The 20,711-nt window shown below is 43.3% G+C and overlaps 1 protein-coding gene across 6 annotated transcripts in view; it reads left to right on the forward strand.

Moving 5' to 3' along the window:
* The window catches only part of MAST1 (microtubule associated serine/threonine kinase 1), a 156,169-nt gene that overhangs the window by 88,946 nt on the left and 46,512 nt on the right, over positions 1–20,711 (forward strand). For 5 of the 6 annotated variants that reach the window (XM_068274227.1, XM_068274224.1, XM_068274230.1 and 2 more), the window contains 10 exons: positions 500–575; positions 1,801–1,882; positions 3,508–3,665; positions 6,545–6,620; positions 6,761–6,970; positions 8,872–8,973; positions 12,820–12,949; positions 15,568–15,680; positions 17,786–17,874; positions 19,784–19,992. In XM_068274227.1, coding sequence (XP_068130328.1) covers positions 511–575; positions 1,801–1,882; positions 3,508–3,665; positions 6,545–6,620; positions 6,761–6,970; positions 8,872–8,973; positions 12,820–12,949; positions 15,568–15,680; positions 17,786–17,874; positions 19,784–19,992 — 1,234 coding nt within the window. In that variant the 5' untranslated portion in view covers positions 500–510. The remainder of the gene's footprint in view (positions 1–499; positions 576–1,800; positions 1,883–3,507; positions 3,666–6,544; positions 6,621–6,760; positions 6,971–8,871; positions 8,974–12,819; positions 12,950–15,567; positions 15,681–17,785; positions 17,875–19,783; positions 19,993–20,711) is intronic. The other variant, XM_068274225.1, reaches the window with a different exon arrangement.

Below are 20,711 nucleotides of genomic sequence, written 5' to 3' on the forward strand. Positions count from 1 at the left end.
AGCTGCTCTGCTGAGGCAGCCAGCTGACACAGCTGAGAGATCAAATTACATACATACAGGGTACATTTCTATATGTTTTTCTTCTGTCCCGTGCAAGAGTTCAGGTCCACTTCAAACAGAAGATGAAAAATGTTCTCCTTGGAGAAAACTTAGAAGAAAAAATGAATTGAATAAGAGCCCTAATCTCTTTCCTGGGAACTGCAGTAAAGACGCACAGAGGATGGAACATGCTCATGGGACCTTGCTGATCAGCAGCACAAAGATGAGTCATCATTGTGCTGGCCTTTCCTGTAAGGAAGCTCACAGTGTACAATTTCCAGCAAAGTGCTGCTTCTTACTTCAACCAGGGCAATATCCTCTGTTCACAGAAAAGAGTCAGACATTTATCAGCTGCAGGCTGAAGTTGAAAAATATATTTTTCATGACGTTCAGTTATACTGGTTATATATGTGTTATGTAGATTTTTGTACTAAACCCTCTTTAACCTTTCTCTATGTAGGGGGAAGCCCTATGGATAGCCCAAGAAATTTCTCTCCCAGTGCCGCCGCCCACTTTTCCTTTGCATCATCACGCAGGTAACACAAAATTCCATTGTGGCTATTACCATACTGTATCTAACCCTGTAGACAATAACGTGATGTGCTATAGGCTCCTTGTTAGTATGTATCTCATACTGTACTGAGGACGATTTTACCTATATCCTGTATTGTATATGGTGTCCCTTATGAAAAAATATCGAGAGAGCCAAGATCCAGATGATGACCAAAGAAGTGGTTAGTGACAGGTTTTGAATTTTGAAGCAAAATTAAGGTTATCGTAATGCGAATATATGCAGGGTAGAATTCAACCAATCATAATCATCAGTCACTCCATTTGATTGGTACCATTATAATCTGCATTAGGATCAAATTAAAAAAAGGTTTGCATCAACTCAAAATTACTAGAATTTCATTGACCATCTAAGACGGGTGCCAAACTCAAACACAAAGTGGGCCGAAATTGTACACTTGGACCAAGTCGAAGGCCAACCTCAATGTTTACTGACCACCTTCCTCCCTTATAAAGATTTCAGGTGTCTAATGGCCCCACTCCAACCCCTATACAGTTCCCTGGTGTCTAGTGGTCCTCCTTCCCCTGTACAGTTCCCTGGTGTCTAGTGCTTTCCCCTACCTCCCCCATATGGCTTCCCTGGTGTTGTAGGGCTTCATCTCCAATATAGCTTCCCTGGTGGTCTAGAGTGGGCCAAACATAATGGAAACTGGTAAAACCACTTGGGGGCCAAATTGAATGGCTCTGTGGGCCAGATTTGGCCCATGAGCCAGAGTTTGACATATATGATCTAAGATTTATGCTGGGCATACACGGTAGGTTTATGCGCCGGTATCGAGCCAGCGGCTAAATGCCGGCGCGTCACGGATCGATTCCCGCTTGTCCCCGCGGGCATGCCTTATCAGCCGCTCGATTCCCCACTATTGCCCGCCCGCGGCGATCGAGCGGGGAATCTATCCGGCGGGTCATCGGACCTGTTGGATATTATCAATCGAGCCATCAGCGGCTCGATTGATAAGGAAACAAACTAACCGTATATGCCCATTAGACAGCAATAAAAATCTGACAAAGGTGCTAACCCACCTGCACCTCATCCACAGTGAAGAAATGAGGTTATGCTAATGTATAGCGCTATCTTAATGGGGATGTGAGAATTTACTTCTGTCATTACTAATGGAGAGGTGAAGGTAATGAGCTTTGGGTGTTTTCCTGCCGGTACTGTTGTACAGATAATTACTCTTCCTCTTTCAGTCGCACAGATGGCCGTCGTTGGTCGCTTGCCTCGCTCCCATCGTCAGGGTACGGGACGAATACTCCAAGCTCCACTGTGTCGGTAAGTAACGATGCCTCTATTAGGGTAAAGGATTAGTATTTCCCTTCACCCCCCCCCCCCCCCCCATGCCCTCCCAAGGCTAACACTAAACTTAATAGCAAATCTTACCACCCACCAGTGTTGATGTAAGAAAATCATGGGCCTACTCCTGTATGTGGTCCAGTGTTACTCATGGAGAGAATCCGAAAACATAACCACAAAAGTTGTTTAGGTGATACCTTTAATGACTAACTGTACAAGATTTTCTTGTAAGTTTTCAAAACTTTAAAGAGGAACTGTCAGACAGCGATACTATCTCAGAACCCCCCCCCCCCCATATATATATGTAGATAAATACTTGCTCTACTGACATAACATATGTATTACACTGTCCACATTTTGATTTTAGTCATTTTTCTATAGTAAAAAAAGAGAAAATCCTACTTCGGATTCTCCATCTTAACTGTTTCTATTTTGAGGCCAATCCTTGTGTCATTTCCTCCCTTACTCTCCTCTGCCTGATTGTATATGCATTGCCAGCTCTCCTCCCAGTCTCCAGGCACTCCCACCCAGCTCTGCAATAGAAAGTGCATTGTCTCAGCATGAGAAATATTGGCCAATCACAGAGAAGAAAAGGGGTGTGGGAGGGGAAAGCAGGAGGGATGGATAAGTAAACTAAGAGTGATTTTTAACTTTTGGATTGCCTGGTTAGCATCCTTATTACTTGTTTACCAGATAAAAATAAAGAATTGATTTTTGATTTTATGCCCAACAGTTACACTTTGAAGGATACCTGAGCTGAAGTAATTCCTACAAATGGAGGGAGCAGGCATGTATAAGCAGCAGTCCTCATGCCCCCATTCTTCTCCGTCCCCATCCGTTGCCTTGTAATTGCCTCTGTACGTGCCACAAGGTCGCGCACTACTGTGCAAGAGCTGGCCCGGCAGCATGCATCCTTGATTGTGCTCCGATGGCCGGAGTGCTCAGTGTGTGCGCACTACGTAACAGCTCGTAGGTCGCATATGCAGAGCATTCCTGGCCACGGAAGTGCGATCTAACCATAGACAATATTTGTTTTCTTCCCAAGTCACAATTCCCTTACTAGTCACAGTCAGCTAGTGCTAGAAGCAGCCATCTTCCATAATAACCTAATCTAGTTCAATCGGAAAGCTGCTGCTACTTACTATAAGTACAGCTTGCACACAGAAGCTACCTGATATTTTTTTTTCTTTTTTAAAAGTAAGCCTGCACATAAAATCTCAAATCACAATTTGAATGCATCTTCTTGCTCAGCGACTGATAAGGCTCCAGGAGAAATAGACGCAAACCTCTTAACTCTTTCAGGTTTATTTTTTTATTCCCACACTGAAACACATGACTGACATGACTGATAGTTCTGGCGTCAGTGTCTGAATCGTACACCTCGAACAAGCATGCGGCAAGAAAGGTCACACCTAAGTCAGAGCACCTCATCTACATACTCGTTCTAGGTCTGTGTGGAGGCAGAAGCTGCAAGACAGCCAGGCAAATTACATTTTCTTAAAAGAAAATAAATTTGGTTGCCTTCATATTCCTCTCACTGCAGGGTCACTTTAAGCAAATCTCAGCGTATGTAAAGCATGTGTATTCTTTTGTTTTCTTCGCAGTCCTCCTCCTCCTCTCAGGAACGTCTACACCAGCTCCCCTTCCAGCCCACCTTGGATGAACTTCACTTCCTCTCCAAACATTTTGGAAGCACAGAGAGCATCCCTGATGATGAAGGTCGAAGGTCACCTGCTGTTAGACCCAGATCCCGAAGCCTGAGGTCAGTGGTGGTCTCAGGACCTTGTCCTGCCCAGGGGGCTTGTCCATCACGCTTCCATATACATATTATCTTTATGAGTTTATTACTGAGGAACTGTAAGGGGAAAATGAACTCACCACAAGTGTGAAGCTGATTGCAGGATAGAGAACAGAGGCGCCAGCAGAATAAAATCAGCTAAAAGTCTTAAAAATAGGAGAGGTAGCGGTGGACTTACCTACTCCGAAGGATTTGCAATAAAAGTAGTGACGTTTGAACAAAGAATAAAAAATGGGAATATAGGAATAAAAAAACCCCTCTCTCTCTGTGCGCCAGTAGTAAATATGATTCCTCCCATGCTGCATGAGGCACTTTTTCTAAACGACACTGACATGGTAAGATGATTATTTTTTTCACTTTTGCTCATCTCTTCTTTTCCTCATAACACACTCTTTTTTTTCCTTTGTTTTGTAAAACAAAACAAAAAATCGCCTTACAGTTCCCTTTTTAATTCCATTGGTGGTCACACTGTATTGTTAGAGGGGATAGATGACTTGTGGACTTTGTTGTCGAATATTCCTATACTTGAACCTCTCTTTACATGTGCGTTTCAGTCTTTGTGAAGTAGTGGCTCTATTGTCAAGTGAAGCAATTGTTATAACATGGCTAACACCACGCCAAAGGATCAGTCTAAAGCGTTGTATGCATGCTAGATGGAACACAACCAAAGTGGCCATTTGGGGCTGTCTTAGATGAGAATCTAGCATGTATACATGCGCGCCTCAGGGTCACTGAGAGATACAGCTTGCTGTAATTTTAGCGTCTCCGACAAGCATGCACATTGTTCCCTCCTTTCTTCATCTGGCGGAAACTGCTCCATTGTTTGCTGCCCCATCGCCCCCTACCTTCCAAAGAGAAATAGTACATAATGCTCAGACATACCCGAGTACCACATTTGTACAGCACTGTTTGGGCATGATTCACTAAGACAAATAACATGCCTTATCAAAGTTAACATGCCTTATCAAAGTTAACACACCTTATCAGAGTAGCATAGCGAGCGCTACGAACTTATGCCTGCTAATTGGCAATGATGAGAGCTCCACTCGTCCTGCCCTGAGCCCCTGCGGGTTCGTAGCGCTCGCTATGCTACTCTAATAAGGCGTGTTAAATTTGATAAGGCGTGCTATTTGTCTTAGTGAATCCAGCCCTTTGTCCGTAGTGTCACCCTAAGGATCAAGTTCATTGATTATGGGCGAGGGCGACAATTATTGAAGAAGTGTATGTCCCTTAGGACTAAAACACAAGTGACAATCAAGGTTTAGCTGATAAAGAACATGTACTGAAAACTCACTAAAAACAACCAATCAGATAACTTTTGCCATATAAACGAGACGTACATTTTGACTATTTCTTCTTTGTTTTCTGCTCTTTGCTGAGTTGAATAGGCTTGAGAGAATGAGGAAAGGCCTCATGATGTAAAGCACTGCTCAGAGCAACCAATCATGATTCTCTTTTACGGGGTGGGACTGAATGGAAGTGAGAATTTGATTGGTTGGTGTGGACATCCATAACATTTCTCCATCAGATAATGTTATTGATGAAGCCTGCAATTTTCACTGTGTCTTTGGGCTTCATATAACAAAGCATGTTTTGGAACCCAATGTCAGGGCCAGCGTTTCCATAGAGGCAAAGGGGGCAATTGCCCCAGGGCTCCAGAGCCTGTAAGGGCCCCCCAAAGTGTATCTCCCCAACTTACCTATGCTTTAAGCCTAAGGGGACCCTGCAATGGAGCAAAGAAGGACTTACAGAGGAGTGTGCCTACTGGGAAAAACAAGATGCTATTCTGCCGAAAGACATTGCAGGGGCCCCGAGGGCAAAGTTAAGTTGACGTGTGATCTGGGGAGTATCTGTATGCTGTTTGGACTCCTGATCCCCACAGGTGTGGATTATTGAACACTTCCAGATACACTTGTCACATGAACAACTATTGTGTTACCCAGTATTCCCCACCATTTACCATGTGCAAAGAGTAGAGCAATAGATAAAGACAAACACTTATATAGCGCTTTTCTCCTGGCGGACTCAAAGCGCAAGAGGTGCAGCCACTAGGACGCACTCTATAGGCAGTAGCAGTGTTAGGGAGGCTTACTGAACAGGCAGAGCCGAGATTCGAACCCAGGTCTCCTGTGTCAGAGGCAGAGCCCTTAACCATTACACTATCCAGCCACACTTGCTAATATTGCTAACATTTGTCACAGGGCCCCTAGTGGCCGGACTGCACAATGCCTCCCAATCGGTTTCAGCACACAGACCATGCAATCTGTGGTCGCAATCGGTGCGCAGAAACCGCTGGGATTTTGGCAGCAGACCGACTAGAAGGGAGCCTGTGAGTTGCGGTAATACAACTTACACACTATTTCAGGGTATAACTGCCACCACCTCTGTTACCATGGGACAGAGGAACCCACTGACTGACTCTAGACCTGCAAATAGAAAACGGTTAAACACACTTTATTTTATCTAGCTATCAACAATAGTAGCGACTCTTCAGAAACCAGGGTACAGTTTGTGCGGCTGAATAATAGGGTAGCTGAACAAATAAAGGACGTTATCGTCGTTTATTAAATATTAGCACACTTGCTAACATTAGATGTGCTAATAATCTAGCTCCATACTAGTGTGTAGGTGCATTGATGCTCGATGAGGGTGCAGCGTGGTCTCGCTTGTGCAGGAGGGTCCCGGGCCGAGCTATGGAGAATGCTGTGGGAAGGCTCTGAAGGATCCAGAGACTTTCCTCTCCTGAAGTTATCTTTTGGCTTCAAATTCGGTGAGTCATTTTAGCTGCCTCAGGGAGTCACTGTTGAACACATATCTGATGAACCCTGTTAATTCACTTACAGCCCCGGCCGGTCACCCTCCTCCTATGACAATGAGATCGTGATGATGAATCATGTCTACAAAGAGAGATTTCCCAAGGTGAGGACACAGCTGTATTTCACACTTTATCACTTTGAAAATGTTCTGTAGATTTGTGGGACTAGTTTTGCCATGGATAGCAGTCAAAGTTGTTCAGTCTCTGCAGGCTTATCAGGTAATCTCCTATTTGCTCCTCTCAGGCTACAGCACAGATGGAGGACCGACTCCGACTTTTCATCTCCAACTTTTCTCCGGAAAATGTTCTGCCTCTAGCCGACGGGGTCCTCAACTTCATCCATCACCAGATTGTGGAGCTGGCCAGGGACTGTCTGACCCGAAGCACCGAGGGCATGATCACCAGTACCTACTTCTACCAGCTGCAGGAGAACTTGGATAGACTGTTTCAGGATGTAAGGATTGAGGAAGTTTGGGAGGGCACCATAAAATTGACTTAGTGAATAGTTGACAGGTTTCACACAAAGGAAATCCAGAAATGATCAAGAGCACAGCAACTTCTACACCCTTATTTCATTAACTGCTTCCAATCTCAGACCCCATATTACATCATAAATAATCCTAACATTTGTATAGCGCTTTTCTCTTGTTGGGCTCAAAGTGGTCATGAGCTGCTGCCACTAAGGGCGCACTCAAGCCACCCTGCAATGTTAGGAAGTCTTGCCCAAGGACATCTTACTGAATAGGTACTGACCCTAACCAGGATTCAAACCCTGGTCTCCCATGTCAAAGGCAGAGCCCTTAACCAGTACACTATCCAGCCATTACATAATCACAGTTTTTGGTTATCCCATCCACATACTTGGATCATCTACATCTGTAGGTGTCCTGTACATCACGTAGTTCTTGTCTACAAAGAACAGTGAAAGTCTTAATTATTATCCTTATGACCATGCCCATCGTAAGAGGCCTCAACCATAATGGGGTAGGATCAAATGTGGGAAGACTCAAAGAAAATGCTGAAGGTTTGGTGTTAAAGAACTCCGAGGCAAAAGTTGATGGCATAAGTCGAGGAGATGCTGTCTTGGAGGAAGCAGCGGGAGGAAAGCATAGCGCCAGTGCCTGCAAAGCACAGCCCAATGTGTCTCTCCTCTCCGGTCCCGCTTTGAGAGTGAAAAAAATTATAAACCGTATAAGGAGGTAACAGACCCTCCAGATCACTGCTGCCGTTTCACATCCCAATTCCTCCCCCCAAAGTACACTGGAGAAAATCAAGTGCTGGGCATGATGTGGGTGATTGGAAAATAAAAGCCTCCTTGGTTTGTAGTGATATCAACAATTTGTACTGGTTTTTCTTATGTTAATTGTTTTTTTATTTGTTTTTATTGAAACATTTAAATCAGCATAACATAAATGAAAAACACATTCAAAAGATTTTACAGCATAGTATATCAGAAGTTAAATCCGTTTCTTTAAAGCAGAAGGATCAGCCATACTATGCCAGGGAAAAAAACACATATATAAGTAGATTAATACTTGATCTACATACATAACACATGTTTATTTCAGTAAATGTTATGTAGTGAATGAAGAGAATTCTGTTCCTGGTGGGAACCATGTCTTTTGCCCACAGTTTGAGGCTAAATACTGATGTCATTTCTTCCCTTTTTTTTCTTTTCTCCTTCAATTGCTGAGTCACCTCAGCCTTGCTTGTAAACACAAATGAGCAGGGGATCATGTTTCAGCTAGGCAGGGAAATAAAGGGAAGAGGAGGAATATATTATAGATAAAAAGAACAGCCAGTATGCAAATGAATGGCAATAGCTATTAAAGGGCCAGTGCTCCTTAAGTATGTGATAACTCCAAATCATAACAGCAGAAAAGATTTGAAAGTTTTGAATTCAGGATTAGCATCATTATCACTTAATACACTCAGACCAGTTGCTGTTGAAATTTGATTTTTATGGTGACAATCCTGCTTTAATGAGGAGGAAGAAGTATACCTAATTGAGATCTGAAGACGGGGGATGAAGGGGGAAAGGGCAGGGCCGATGATACGTGTCATTAGATGAGAAGTATTCCTTACCACCAGTCTTGCAAATTGGGATGAAGAGCTGCTGACCGAAATATGCTCCCGGTGGGGGTTGCTTTATATTTCAATAGTTTTATATTCAAGTACACATGGTACTTCCCCAGCAGTGTGATTTAGCTGCATGCATAGATAACCACCAAACCTGAACTGTTGATTGAAACTGAGGACAGAAAACACTGGAGCAAGGAGTGCAGGTTGTCAGATGAGTCATCAGTCCACCAGCATGTCATAGTCATACCATTCACCTGTGTCTCTTCCCTTCAGGCTGTGGAGAGATCGGAAGGGTCAGAGGTGGCTTTCATTGCCCAGCTGATGAAGAATCTGCTCATTGTTATCTCCCGGCCGGCTCGCCTACTGGAGTGCTTGGTGAGTACTTAACCATCTCTCAAATATTAAACTACGGTTAAATAAAAGGCATGGATGTTGATGGCAGGTGAGTTCGGCACTCACGCTGGATTGGGAGCCGGCAACAAAATCCCGGTAATTCGGGTGCTGGCAATAGTCAGACTCTGAATTATGTGTTGAAGGGAGGAAATTCGGTAATCATTAAAGAGACACTTAAGCCAGAAAAAAAAAATGAGTTTTACTCATCTGGGGCTTCTACCAGCCCCCTGCAGCAGTCCTGTGCCCTCGCAGCCACTCACTAATCCTCTGGTCCCCCCGTGCCAGCTAGTTCCTTTTTGCCAACAGGCCCGTCAGGACTGGCTACGCGTAGCTTTTTCCGCATTCCCGACTGTAATTAGCGCTATTGCGGGCCGCAACGCGTTGGCCCGCAATAGCGCTAATTAGGTGAGTAAAACTCATTTTTTTTCTGGCTTAAGGTTCACTTTAAGGGAGATTGTTTTCTTTTTCTAACTCCCCGAGATTACTCAGCGAAAGGAGGAAAGGAGAGCCGTCTTTTGGCTTCCAAATGTTCCCAAAATGCACACGGCCAGAACATATGTACTTATGTACCACAGCAGAAGGGTGTGAGGATGTAAGCTGCTAATTAACAATAAGAATAGTTCACCACAAAAATCTTTTGTTTTATTATTCGTCCTAATCAGTCTCTGGATTGATACCCTAATTAAGGCAGACCTGAACCTCCTCTCTACTGTAAAAGATAAGCATTAGCACAATAACCTTTCAAAGAAAAACACTAGTACTGTCTAGGAGAACTCATGGGAAAGCATGTGATCAGTTTGGTCAGGTGATAGAAATGCAAGTCTCTGATTTGCTAGTCATGATCATGTGCTCAAGCAGGATGTGATCACAGCAAATCAGAGCTTTGGTCAAACAAATGAGTTCTCCTCCTAAACATGAGCATCCCTATTGACTGTGGCAAAGGAATTTGGAAAAACAAAAAATAGACGTCGGCAGCAGGCAGAAGTAATTTTCTACTTAAACGTCTTTAGGCGTCCGAGACCATATGAATGCAGAAACACGGGAATGCCTATAACCGTCAGAGGCAGTCTAATTGTTAACATGCAACCCCCCCCCCCAGCAGAGGCTGCTATACGGGTACCATAAGTGTTAATATTCAATTGTGTGAAAAAGTTTATTGCGTAATCCTTGAAAGAGAAAAAGAGAGAGAGTACCCCAAAAAAGTGAAAAGACAAAACAGGAAAAAAAAGAAAGAATTAGAAACCATTAAAGCAATAAACATACAGTAGAAAATCTGTTACCCGGCACAGACGGGGATCGGGTGATGCGGGATAATTGTGCTTTCTGGTTGCTTGAGACTCAATGGTAAAATAGGCCCAGCTAATACAGTGCCATACCCCACTCGATATACATATCATAAATGCTTTATTAATGTTAAAATACAGTCATTGAAAGTATAGTACCCTTGGGGAAGCCATATAACCAGTTTTTAAGCACAGCAGAGCCCACAAATAGCCGAAGAAGTTGGCCTTCACCACTGTGAGCAGTGCCGGTGATTTGTGCTGGTTGGTTGAGACTACTGGTTAGCTCTGGATAACCAGGACTCTACTGTACTATCACTAGCCCCCAGAAACATGTGTAATTAATAACACTGACGTTGATTCATAATTTCAACACCAGCTTGATTAAGCAATGGGGGAGGTGCCTATAGATCACCCCAAAGATAATCTCTAGGGACATCGGAGTGCTTTGAGGATACATTTGTTTTGCAAGGTATTTTGACACAACTTAATGCTGATCCCTGTGGAGCACCTATAATAGTGTCTACTGTTCTCTTCGCTTGTATGCTCTGAAAATACCTGAACCGCTGCCAGTGAATACATGTGCTGCCTACGCTATTCTCACTCTAGTAGGCTTCAGAAGCTCCTTCTATGACTCTCCATACAGATCCAGTGATCACAGCTGCTACCGTTGCTGTGCTGTTAAGCAGATCCTCTTAAAGAGGAACTCCAGTGATAATAATGTAAGAAGTGAAAAGTAAAAAGTGCTTCATTTTTACAATAATTATGTATAAATGATTTAATCAGTGTTTGCCCATTGTAAAATCTTTTAAATCCCTGATTTACATTCTGACATTTTCCACATGGTGACATTTTTACTGTTGGCAGGTGATGTAGCTGCTGCATGTTTTTTTGGCAGTTGGAAATAGCTGTAAACAGCTATTTCCCACAATGCAGCAAGGTTCACAGAAAGGAAACTGCCGAGAGTACGTACTCAGAATTTCTTTGTGGGAGGGGTTTCACCACAATATCAGCCATACAGCGCCCCCTGATGGTCTGTTTGTGAAAAGGAATAGATTTCTCATGTAGAAGGGGGTATCAGCTACTGATTGGGATAAAGTTCAATTTTTGGTCAGAGTTTCTCTTTCAGTCCAGTACGAGGGGTTAGGAGGAACAAGAGATGTTCAGGGGTCCTAGTAAAGGACAGTTTTCTGTACACCTGAATGCCCAAGGGGGAGGGTTCCTAAGCTCCCTCTGGGCTGCTGGTGCTTGCGTTGTACTTTAGCCTAGAACACTTTAGCAAGCCTGGAGGTGTATTATTATTATTGATTTATAAAGCGCCAACATATTCCGTGGTGCTGTACAAATTAATAAAAATAAAATTACAGACAATGTTATATACCAATATACAAAGTACAGAATTGGTACAAGATACAGAATTGGTCATTGCAGTGACAAAAGTAACACGATGAATAACACTAACGTGTAACAAATTGGCACAGTAGGGTGAGAGAGCCCTGTCCTTGTGAGCTTACAATCTAAAGGAATAGAGGGGTAATAAGAGGTGGGGTAGTATATACGGTAATAATCATACCTAGAGGCCTTGGGCAGGATTCACAAAGGTTTTTCACCTGTTTTCCTCTGTTTTCACCTTATATATGTTACATTTGAAGCTCCCAAAGAGAAAAAATATAATTGAATTAAGATAAAACATAGTAATATTTAAATAAAGTTAATCAGGAGCAACTTACTTTGAGTGATTGTTTAACTTGTAATTGAGCTGAAAGGTTATTTTTATCAATTAGTTGATAAATAAGTCATTTATGAGAAGTTTTGTGAATAGAGCCCATTTGTGTTTTTAGGATATCTACTAGGAGTACAAATTGGCCTAGGCCAAAGGGGAATGGCCTAAGGAAGAGCGTATGCTTGTCAGAAAAAGTGGGGTTTGAGGGAGCATTTAAAGATATCAAAGGTTGGAGAGTGACAGATGTGTTGTGTAAGGGAATTCCAGAGGAGGGGTGAAGCACATGGGAAATCTTGTATATGTGATCAGTGTGATCTGTACGGAGAGGGACATGGTGATTTTGCTCCACACACTACAGGTTCTCAATCATCTACTGGACAGTTAAAAAAAAAACAAAAAACGGGGCCGCTTCTGTGGGGATTTGGCAGCGGAAGCGTCATACAATATCTGTTCCCATCAAAGCTACGCATCATCTTCACTCCTCCCTTCAGCTGAATCGTACATGTATCTCCTAGCAGCTCCGGTCCCTGCATGTCATGACGCTGTTGTGTTCTGCTAAATGGAGTGTATGGGGGGGGGGGGGTCTCAGCCAAAGTTTTGATCTTGGGGGTTGGTTGCAGAGGGCCCAGCCGACTCACTTTTGCCAATGGGCCTGCCAGGCTCTAGGTACGTCCCTGCAGGCTGCATACAATTTGCATGAGCTTTCCTTGCAAGCTGCAATGATTTGCATCTCATTACCCTCTCTAACAAAGCCACGCCACCCTAGTATTATTCTAATCTGTGAATCTATAGATGATGGTGCGTTATGTTATAATGTCTTTGTAGGAGTTCAACCCGGAGGAGTTTTACCACTTGCTGGAGGCGGCTGAAGATCAGGTGAAGGAGGGGAATCTGAAGAAGGACATCCCCCAATATATCTTGCGCCAGCTGGGCCTCACCAGAGACCCCTTCCCAGGTCAGCTTGTCCTCTAGGCAGCAGTGATGACTGTTATGAGTACCGTATATTATAAGATGACTGGGCGTATAAGACGAACCCCCAACTTTTCCAGTTGAAATATAGAGTTTGGGATATACTCGCCGTATAAGACTACCCCCCTCTTCCAACGCACACCAAATACAAATTAAAAAAACATCACATACTGATGCTATGTATGAACAGATACTGGTGCTGTACTATATGTGGTACCCAGTATATAACAGTATATAGGCGATTGACTGGTTGGCTTGGTCAACTCTCCCTCTCCCTAAGTGCATTGGTCAGCTCTCTCTGCCTCCCTGTTTATCAGAGCGGTGTGGAAGAATAGATGGCGTTGTGCCCATAAAACACGCCTCTTTCACCCGTCTGACCCGCCCCTTGTATCCTATTTACCTCCTTCTCTGCCTCTCAGATCTCGCACATGTGCACCTGCGCCGCTTCACTACAGCGAGATCTGAGAGTAGATAACAGGATAGGGCTGGCCAGACGGGTGGAAGAGGTGTGTTTTATGGGCACAGCATAGAAATGCATTAAAGTCTTGGGCCTGTATTAATTTCATGTTTTCTTCTAAGTTTTTTCCTAGGTGATAGTTTCACACCAAGGGCCATATGCAATTCATTTTTTCACCCGAGTTTTCTCCTAGGAGATAATTTTTTCACTTTGATTTAAAATAATTTTCCAGCACTTTTCCACTAAAAAAGTACCAAACAGTAGGTAAAAAAGTACTATCAAAATTAATTTGAGTATTTGCTTGCTTTCTGGTCGCTTAAAAGGCATTTTATTGACAAGTTTAATAATATCACCCAGGAGAAAACTCCGGTGAAAAAGTGAATTGCATATGGCCCCTTATGTATAAAACGCATTTTACGCCACCAGCTACCAAGAAATACTCAGAATAAATTTGGCAGTACTTTTTTCACCTACTTTTTTGGTACATTTTCATTTGCAGAATGCTGAAAAGTTATTTTAAACAGAAGATGAAAACTTATCTCCTAGGAGAAAACTTGGTAGAAAAAAGTGAATTGAGTAAGGGCCTAAGACAACAAATTTTTACATGTGAGAAAACACATTTTTGTGTACATGCACTGAAGTCTGTGGACATGAGAAAGTTCTTTATTTGCAAATTTACGTACAAAATTACAGATCTTAAGTATTATAACATGCAAAATGAATAGTCTGAGATTTAGCATTATGAGGACTCTTTAAGTTTCTATAAGTTCTCCTTTAAATTACTACTTGACCAGAATAATAGGGGGAAGGGGGGCTAAAGCACTCTGCTGACACAATCCAACTAGACTTAGCATTTTGCACCCAAGAAAGGACAAGGAAATATTGTACAGACCATGACCATTTCTCAATGTGACCTTTAGGGTGTAATGGCATATATACCTTTAGCTACACCCCTGCTTATGGTGGTTTATTTAAAGTGATACTAAAGCAAACCTAAAAGAAGGTTAGGTACTTACCTATGGAGAGGGAAAGATCTGGATCCCATAGAGCCTGGACCTCTCTTCATGCCCTTGGTCCCCCAGTGTTGCCCTATTAAAATGATTAGACCAACGGGTCGAGTATGCCTTTGGGAGTCCTCATGGAGCCTGTATGAGTACTCTCATCTCTGAGAATCCATACTGCACACGCACAAGCAGGGGCGTAACAATAGACTCTGCAAGGGATGCATCCGCAGGGGGGCCCAGAAGCCACAGCGGGCCCCATGAGGGGGAGAAGTTTCTGTATCCTTAGAGACTGACATCTAAGGGCATGGAGAGAAAAAAACTTCCTGCTCTCTGCACAATTGTTCTAATAACTGCATCTGCTCAGCCACTGATAAGGAAAAATACAAAGTTTTGCAGACAAAAATTTGTACACAGTCCCTATTCAATGTTCAGCAGGGTATTGTGTACAGGACTATTCTACAAGCCTTTCTACTCCTCCCCAAGTGCTGTGTACTGTAGTGATGCTGGAGAAGTCTGCAGAGCCAGTTCGGCTCCATCAGAGGTGGACAGAGTGAGTGTAATAAGCTGAGGCTGGGAGCACAATCGTCTGTCAGTTTTCTATATGAGTTTTCTGCACACCACAGGTGTCTGTATGTGTGAAAAGATGCCCGTTTTATTACAGAAGCTAATGTAATTGATAGAGAAAATGCGTGCAGTGCTTCACCGCTGTCTGTTTTTATCTGCATTAGAAAAACACATTCAAGTCAATGTCAATTGAATAACATTGGTTATCAATTTACCTGTGCAGAAAGCAAGGAGGGAGGGGGCCACATCCAAAGTTTTGCAGGGGGCCCAGTGATTTCTGGTTACGCCCCTGCGCACACATGCATATGGTGTGCTGATGTGCCCGTCTTTGGAAGCACTCAGCGTGTGAATTCTTACAAAGCCTTCTGAGGACTACTGAAAGGGTGGACTTTTGTGGGTGGATAGTAGTGGAACGAGAGCACGGCGAGTGGATCGGGAAGGTTCTATGGGATCCAGAGTCTTCCCTTTACATAGGTTTCTTTTTTTCCAGGTTCACTTTATATTTGCTTTAAGTTGAATTCTGTATGTTAATGCAATCAATATAGAGCCAATCAGATGACTGCTTTTGTGTCTGCACAGAGGTAGTATCCGCCCCCGAGGAGCCAGTGGCAGTGGAGACACACACCCCGGACAGCGAGGACACCGGAGAGGTGAGACGGTCACAGACAACTATCAACTTTTCACTTCAAATGGTATTTTTATTTAAGTAACACAGTTTTTGACCTCTGCTTTAAGTGACCCTGTAGTGTAGTGACCCTATACTGTAGGGTAGTGGAACAGGCAGAATAAGCCAAAACCTTCCATTCAAAAAGCTAATTTAATCCCACAGAGGAAATACTTCTAAATTCCATATATTATGGGATAAATGATTGCAAAGATAACTTCTTCCCTCAAATTAACAATAACCATAATAACCCTAAATTATCTAGTGATTGTTATGCTGGATGTGTGTCTTGTGACTAGAGATGTCGGCGAACGGTTCCCGAACCGTTCGCCGGCGAACCCCTCACCCTTTACTACTTCCGGGTCGCTATGACCCGTAGTAGTACGGCTGCGCTGGGCCGGCGGTGCGCTTCCTTGATCGCGTGCCTGTTGCCGGGCACTTTCTGCGCATGTGCGTGACGTCATGAGTGATGTCACGCTCATGCGCAGAGAGTGCCCGGCAACAGGCGGACGATCAAAGACACGCACCGCATGCCCAGCGCAGCCGTACTACTACGGGTCATAGCGACCCGGAAGTAGTATGGCCACATAGAGATTTGCTGGCGAACTGTTCGCTCACATCTATACTTGTGACCTCGCACACTCTGAAATAACACCAAGAAATTATTGTTGGCAATATTGTAGAGAATTGGGATTTTTCTGATGCAATGTTATTTTTCTAAAGTGCTTTGTATAGGTTTGTCACTTTGGGCTCGGTTCATCAAGCTGCGCTGCTAAATGTTGTGTAGTGCGCACTATGCACGCCTTACATAGCAGTGCTCACTGCCATGTAAGCAGTGTGCCTTCCTTAGTTACGAGCATTGCTTCCTTAGCAATGCACGTAACATTAACTGCGGGTGGCCATGCTCCTGTGAAGTATCGCTACATGGTTATGTAAATTAACACAGTAGTGGCCGTGAGAGAAGTATCGTGATAGGAGCAGGGCCACCCGCAGTTAATGTTACGCGCATTGCTAAGGAAGCAATGCTCGTAACTAAGGAAGGCACTCTCCTTACATGGCAGCAAGCGCTGCTTTGTAAGGTGTGGATAGCGCGCACTACACAACATTAAGCTGTGCTGCTTTAGCAGTGCAGCTTGATGAATCAAGCCCTTTGTCTTTTTCTACACTAATTGATTTTGTAATGTATCCCAGCATACAATTTATGTTAATGCAAATATATTGTGCCCCGAATCTTCAATTGGAAAAAAGGAACCCTGCAGTTGCGAAGGATACAGAGGTTGCCATATTTGTTTTCCATTTAAAGCAAACCTGTAACGGAAAAAAAAAACAATTACATACTTGTGTGATCCAGAAGCTTCTCTGATCCTTCTTTGCTTCAGCACTGCTTGCCGGGACCCTCTACTTTATCACGACCATGCTATAAGTGTACTAACGGCTCCATGCTACTAATCAGGTGCGGGTCATACTTGCGCTTCCATCTGTGTATGAACGGCTCCTTGCTACTAAGCTGGCACTTATTTCTGGTGGGATTCAGACACTACTGCAGCCAAACTAGATCAGCAGCTCTGCCAGGCAACTGGTATTGTTTAAATGGAAATAAATATGGCAGCCTCCATATCAATCTCACTACAGTTGTCCTTGCTTTAAGAATAACATTTGTGAATTCCAGATTCCTTGTTATTTTCTTAAAGTGGTCTGAAAGTCAGCATTTCTACTTTGCTCTAAAAGATTCCTTACAACTTTAAAGCTACTATCCCAGAAAAATATTGTAGCAGAACATCACTGAAATGGTTAAACACAGCACTTTGTCCTGCTATGCAAAGGCTATTCAGCTTCAAATTCCCACCCAGACTGGAGATAACAATCTTTGTTTACATTTCAATGTTGATACATTTGTGTGTAAACAACTGAAAACACTTTCTGAGAAGCTGTCTGCTTCAGGCGCACACACAGTTCAGAACAGCTCATTAGAAGATTTGAATACATAATAAAAAGCAGTTGGAATAAAATACATTTTTATTGAATGTTATGTTGGAGTTTCAGACGACTTTAACATATTTCGTTACATTTCAGTCTTCCTCTGTAGATTTGGCTTGGAATTACCATTTTATATATATTCTTTTTTATTTTTAGGGGAAAGGTGGTGCAGCCTCCAAACTTATAAGACCTCCAGAGGAAAGTGACTTTGAAAATATTAAGCTGATCAGTAATGGGGCCTATGGGTGAGTACCCTGAACATTGGCTAATACATGTGACATTGAGCTAGACATATTACTCAGGGGCACCAGTGACTGGACTGGCAGGTGGAGCATATTACAGGGGGCACCAGAGTATGTGAACCAGTGGTGAGCTCTCTACATATCACGGGGCACCAGAGGCTGTGGCGTGGCAGCAGCACTGTACATATTACTCAGGGGCACCAATGACTGTGGACTGGCGGGAGGTACTACATATTATGGGGGAGGGGCACCAGAGGAGATTGACCAGCGATGGGCAGATGGGCACACTGCATTTTACAGCGGGGCACCAGTGTTTGTGGACCATAAGGAGATGGATATTCTGCTGCTCATTGACCAAAATATAAACCAAGATTTGATTTAAATATCGGTTTATATCTGAGTATATGTCGTAATTTAACTTTCTATTTTCTAGCATATTTCTTATTCCCGGTGGATATTTGCATGTCAGGAGATTTTTCTGCTCATCACTACTGATAACCTGACAGGAAGTGAGCGAATCTCTCCTGTGGCAACCCAGATAATAATAGAAATAACTTTTGGTGACACAGAGAAGGAGTGACAGGAGTGCTGTTTGTTATATGATCACAAAATTTAGAAATGGCAGCACACCGCTGGCTGAGTGCCCTTATGGACAGTGGGGGTTTAACTTGTGATTGTGTCACTAACACACCTTTCAGGTGTGGTCTGTACCTATGTAAGTGTTGGTGTGGTTCAGATTGCACACCCGAGGAAGCACCAGTAGGACCGTAACATGTAGTGTGCTATACTGCCTTCAGGGCCAGTTGTAGCTACAATGAGGCCCCTGGGAAAAATGAATCTTGGGCCCCGCCCTGACAGACCCCCCCCCCCTCCCCCCAAAAAAAAACAACAGACCTGACCACCCCCTTTCCTAATGTGGCATTAGGGGCTGCTTTGTTGATGCCTAATTGTTGATAGAAAGGACCAGTGTGGTTTGAATGATAAAACTACATCTTTTCCTACTGAATTCTTTTGTAATATGCATGACGAAGGGTGTGGTAAATTAGGGTGTGGTTAAAGGTGTGATGGGGCGTGTCTTAAAGGACAACCAAGGTGGCATGTGACATGATGAGATAGACATGTGTAAGTATGGTGCCAAGCACACAAGGTTGTGTTCCTTTTTTTATTTCTCTGCCTGAAAGAGTTATGCAAGTGATATGCAAGTGATAGTTTCTGTCTGGGTCGGGACTGGGTCAGACTATAGCATAACCCTCACTGATCAGTAATTACAGCCACTGAACACTTTCCTGTCAGTAAATAGCTTTTGAAAGCAGAAATGCGATTAAAAAAAGATCAATAAATCATAGATTTGAGCTCTGACATACTTCAATGAAGGTGTCTTTGAGCAGAGACAATAAAACAGTAAAAACCTAAAAACTAGAGTTAAATATAAAATAAAACTGTGTGATAGCTAAAAAAAAGTCATACAGTATATAATTATTTTTCTCATCAGTTTATTTTCACCTCGGATGTCGTTTAAGCGCAGGGTTCCCCAACCCTGTCCTCAAGGCCCACCAACAGTACAGGTTTTGTAGAAAACCACAAACATGCACAGGTGAGGTAATTAGTGTCTCAGCAGAGCTGATTAACTACCTCTGTGGATTTCCACAAAACTTGCACTGTTGGTGGGCCTTGAGGACAGGGTTGGTGTCCCTCTTTCTTATCTGAAAAAGTTGGGAGGTATGTGTATGTGTACTGCTTGGGCAGCCCTGCTAGTAGTGTGTTCCCTTCACATGAACTTGCAGCCAGCTCAATGATGTTATAGTGATGTGTCTGTTGTATATGGGCAGCTTCTCAACAAAAATACATCTCGGACTGGCGGTCCTGATTCCAAAGGCCATAGATAAAGGTGTCTATCTTCTCTTTGCTACAGAGCTGTGTATCTGGTGCGACATCGAGAGACCCGCCAGCGCTTTGCCATGAAGAAGATCAACAAGCAGAACCTTCTGCTGAGGAACCAGGTCCACCAGGCCTTCGTAGAGAGAGACATCCTGACCTTTGCACAGAACCCATTCGTGGTCAGCATGTTCTGCTCTTTCCAGACCCGCCGCCACCTCTGTATGGTCATGGAGTATGTAGAAGGTGGGACATAATAGATGGAGGATTATGACATGTACATTATAGCCATTTATCTGAAAAAAAAAATAATGCTAAAAGTGAAGCCAAGGTGAGAGGGATATGGAAGCTGCCATATTTATTTCCTTTTAAGCTATACCAGTTACCTGGCAGTCCTGCTGATGCCTCTTAAGGCTCATTTCCACTATCGCGAATTCGCATGCGTTTTTCGCATGCAAATTCGCATAGCAATACAAGTGAATGGGACTGTTTCCACTTGTCAGGATTCCTTTGCGTTTTTCTGTGCAGAAAAAATTCGCATGGCAGAGCCATCAGAATTTGCATACCGCATACCGCTATGCAAATCGCATACAATGTATTTAATAGGAAATTCGCATGAGGTTTGGGTATGCGAATTTTCTAGAAACAATGGAAAAGCACACCAGCACTGCCATAGTTAAATTCGGATACATCGTCATCCATGCGAATTCGCATGAAAATTTGCATATACCCGTATGCGAAATTCGCATCCGCATGCGAAGTTTTACCGCGGCGATTTGCACCACACAAGTGGAAATGCAGCCTAATAATTTAGCCATAGACCCTGAACAAGCATGCAGCAGATCAGGTGTTTCTGACATTATTGTCAGATCTGACAAGATTAGCTGCATGCTTGTTTCTGGTGTGATTCAGACACTACACCAGCCAAATAGATCAGCAGGTCTGCCAGGCAACTAGTATTGTTT

This window comes from Hyperolius riggenbachi, chromosome 3 (genome assembly GCF_040937935.1).
Source record: "Hyperolius riggenbachi isolate aHypRig1 chromosome 3, aHypRig1.pri, whole genome shotgun sequence".
Taxonomy (NCBI): Eukaryota; Metazoa; Chordata; class Amphibia; order Anura; family Hyperoliidae; genus Hyperolius; species Hyperolius riggenbachi.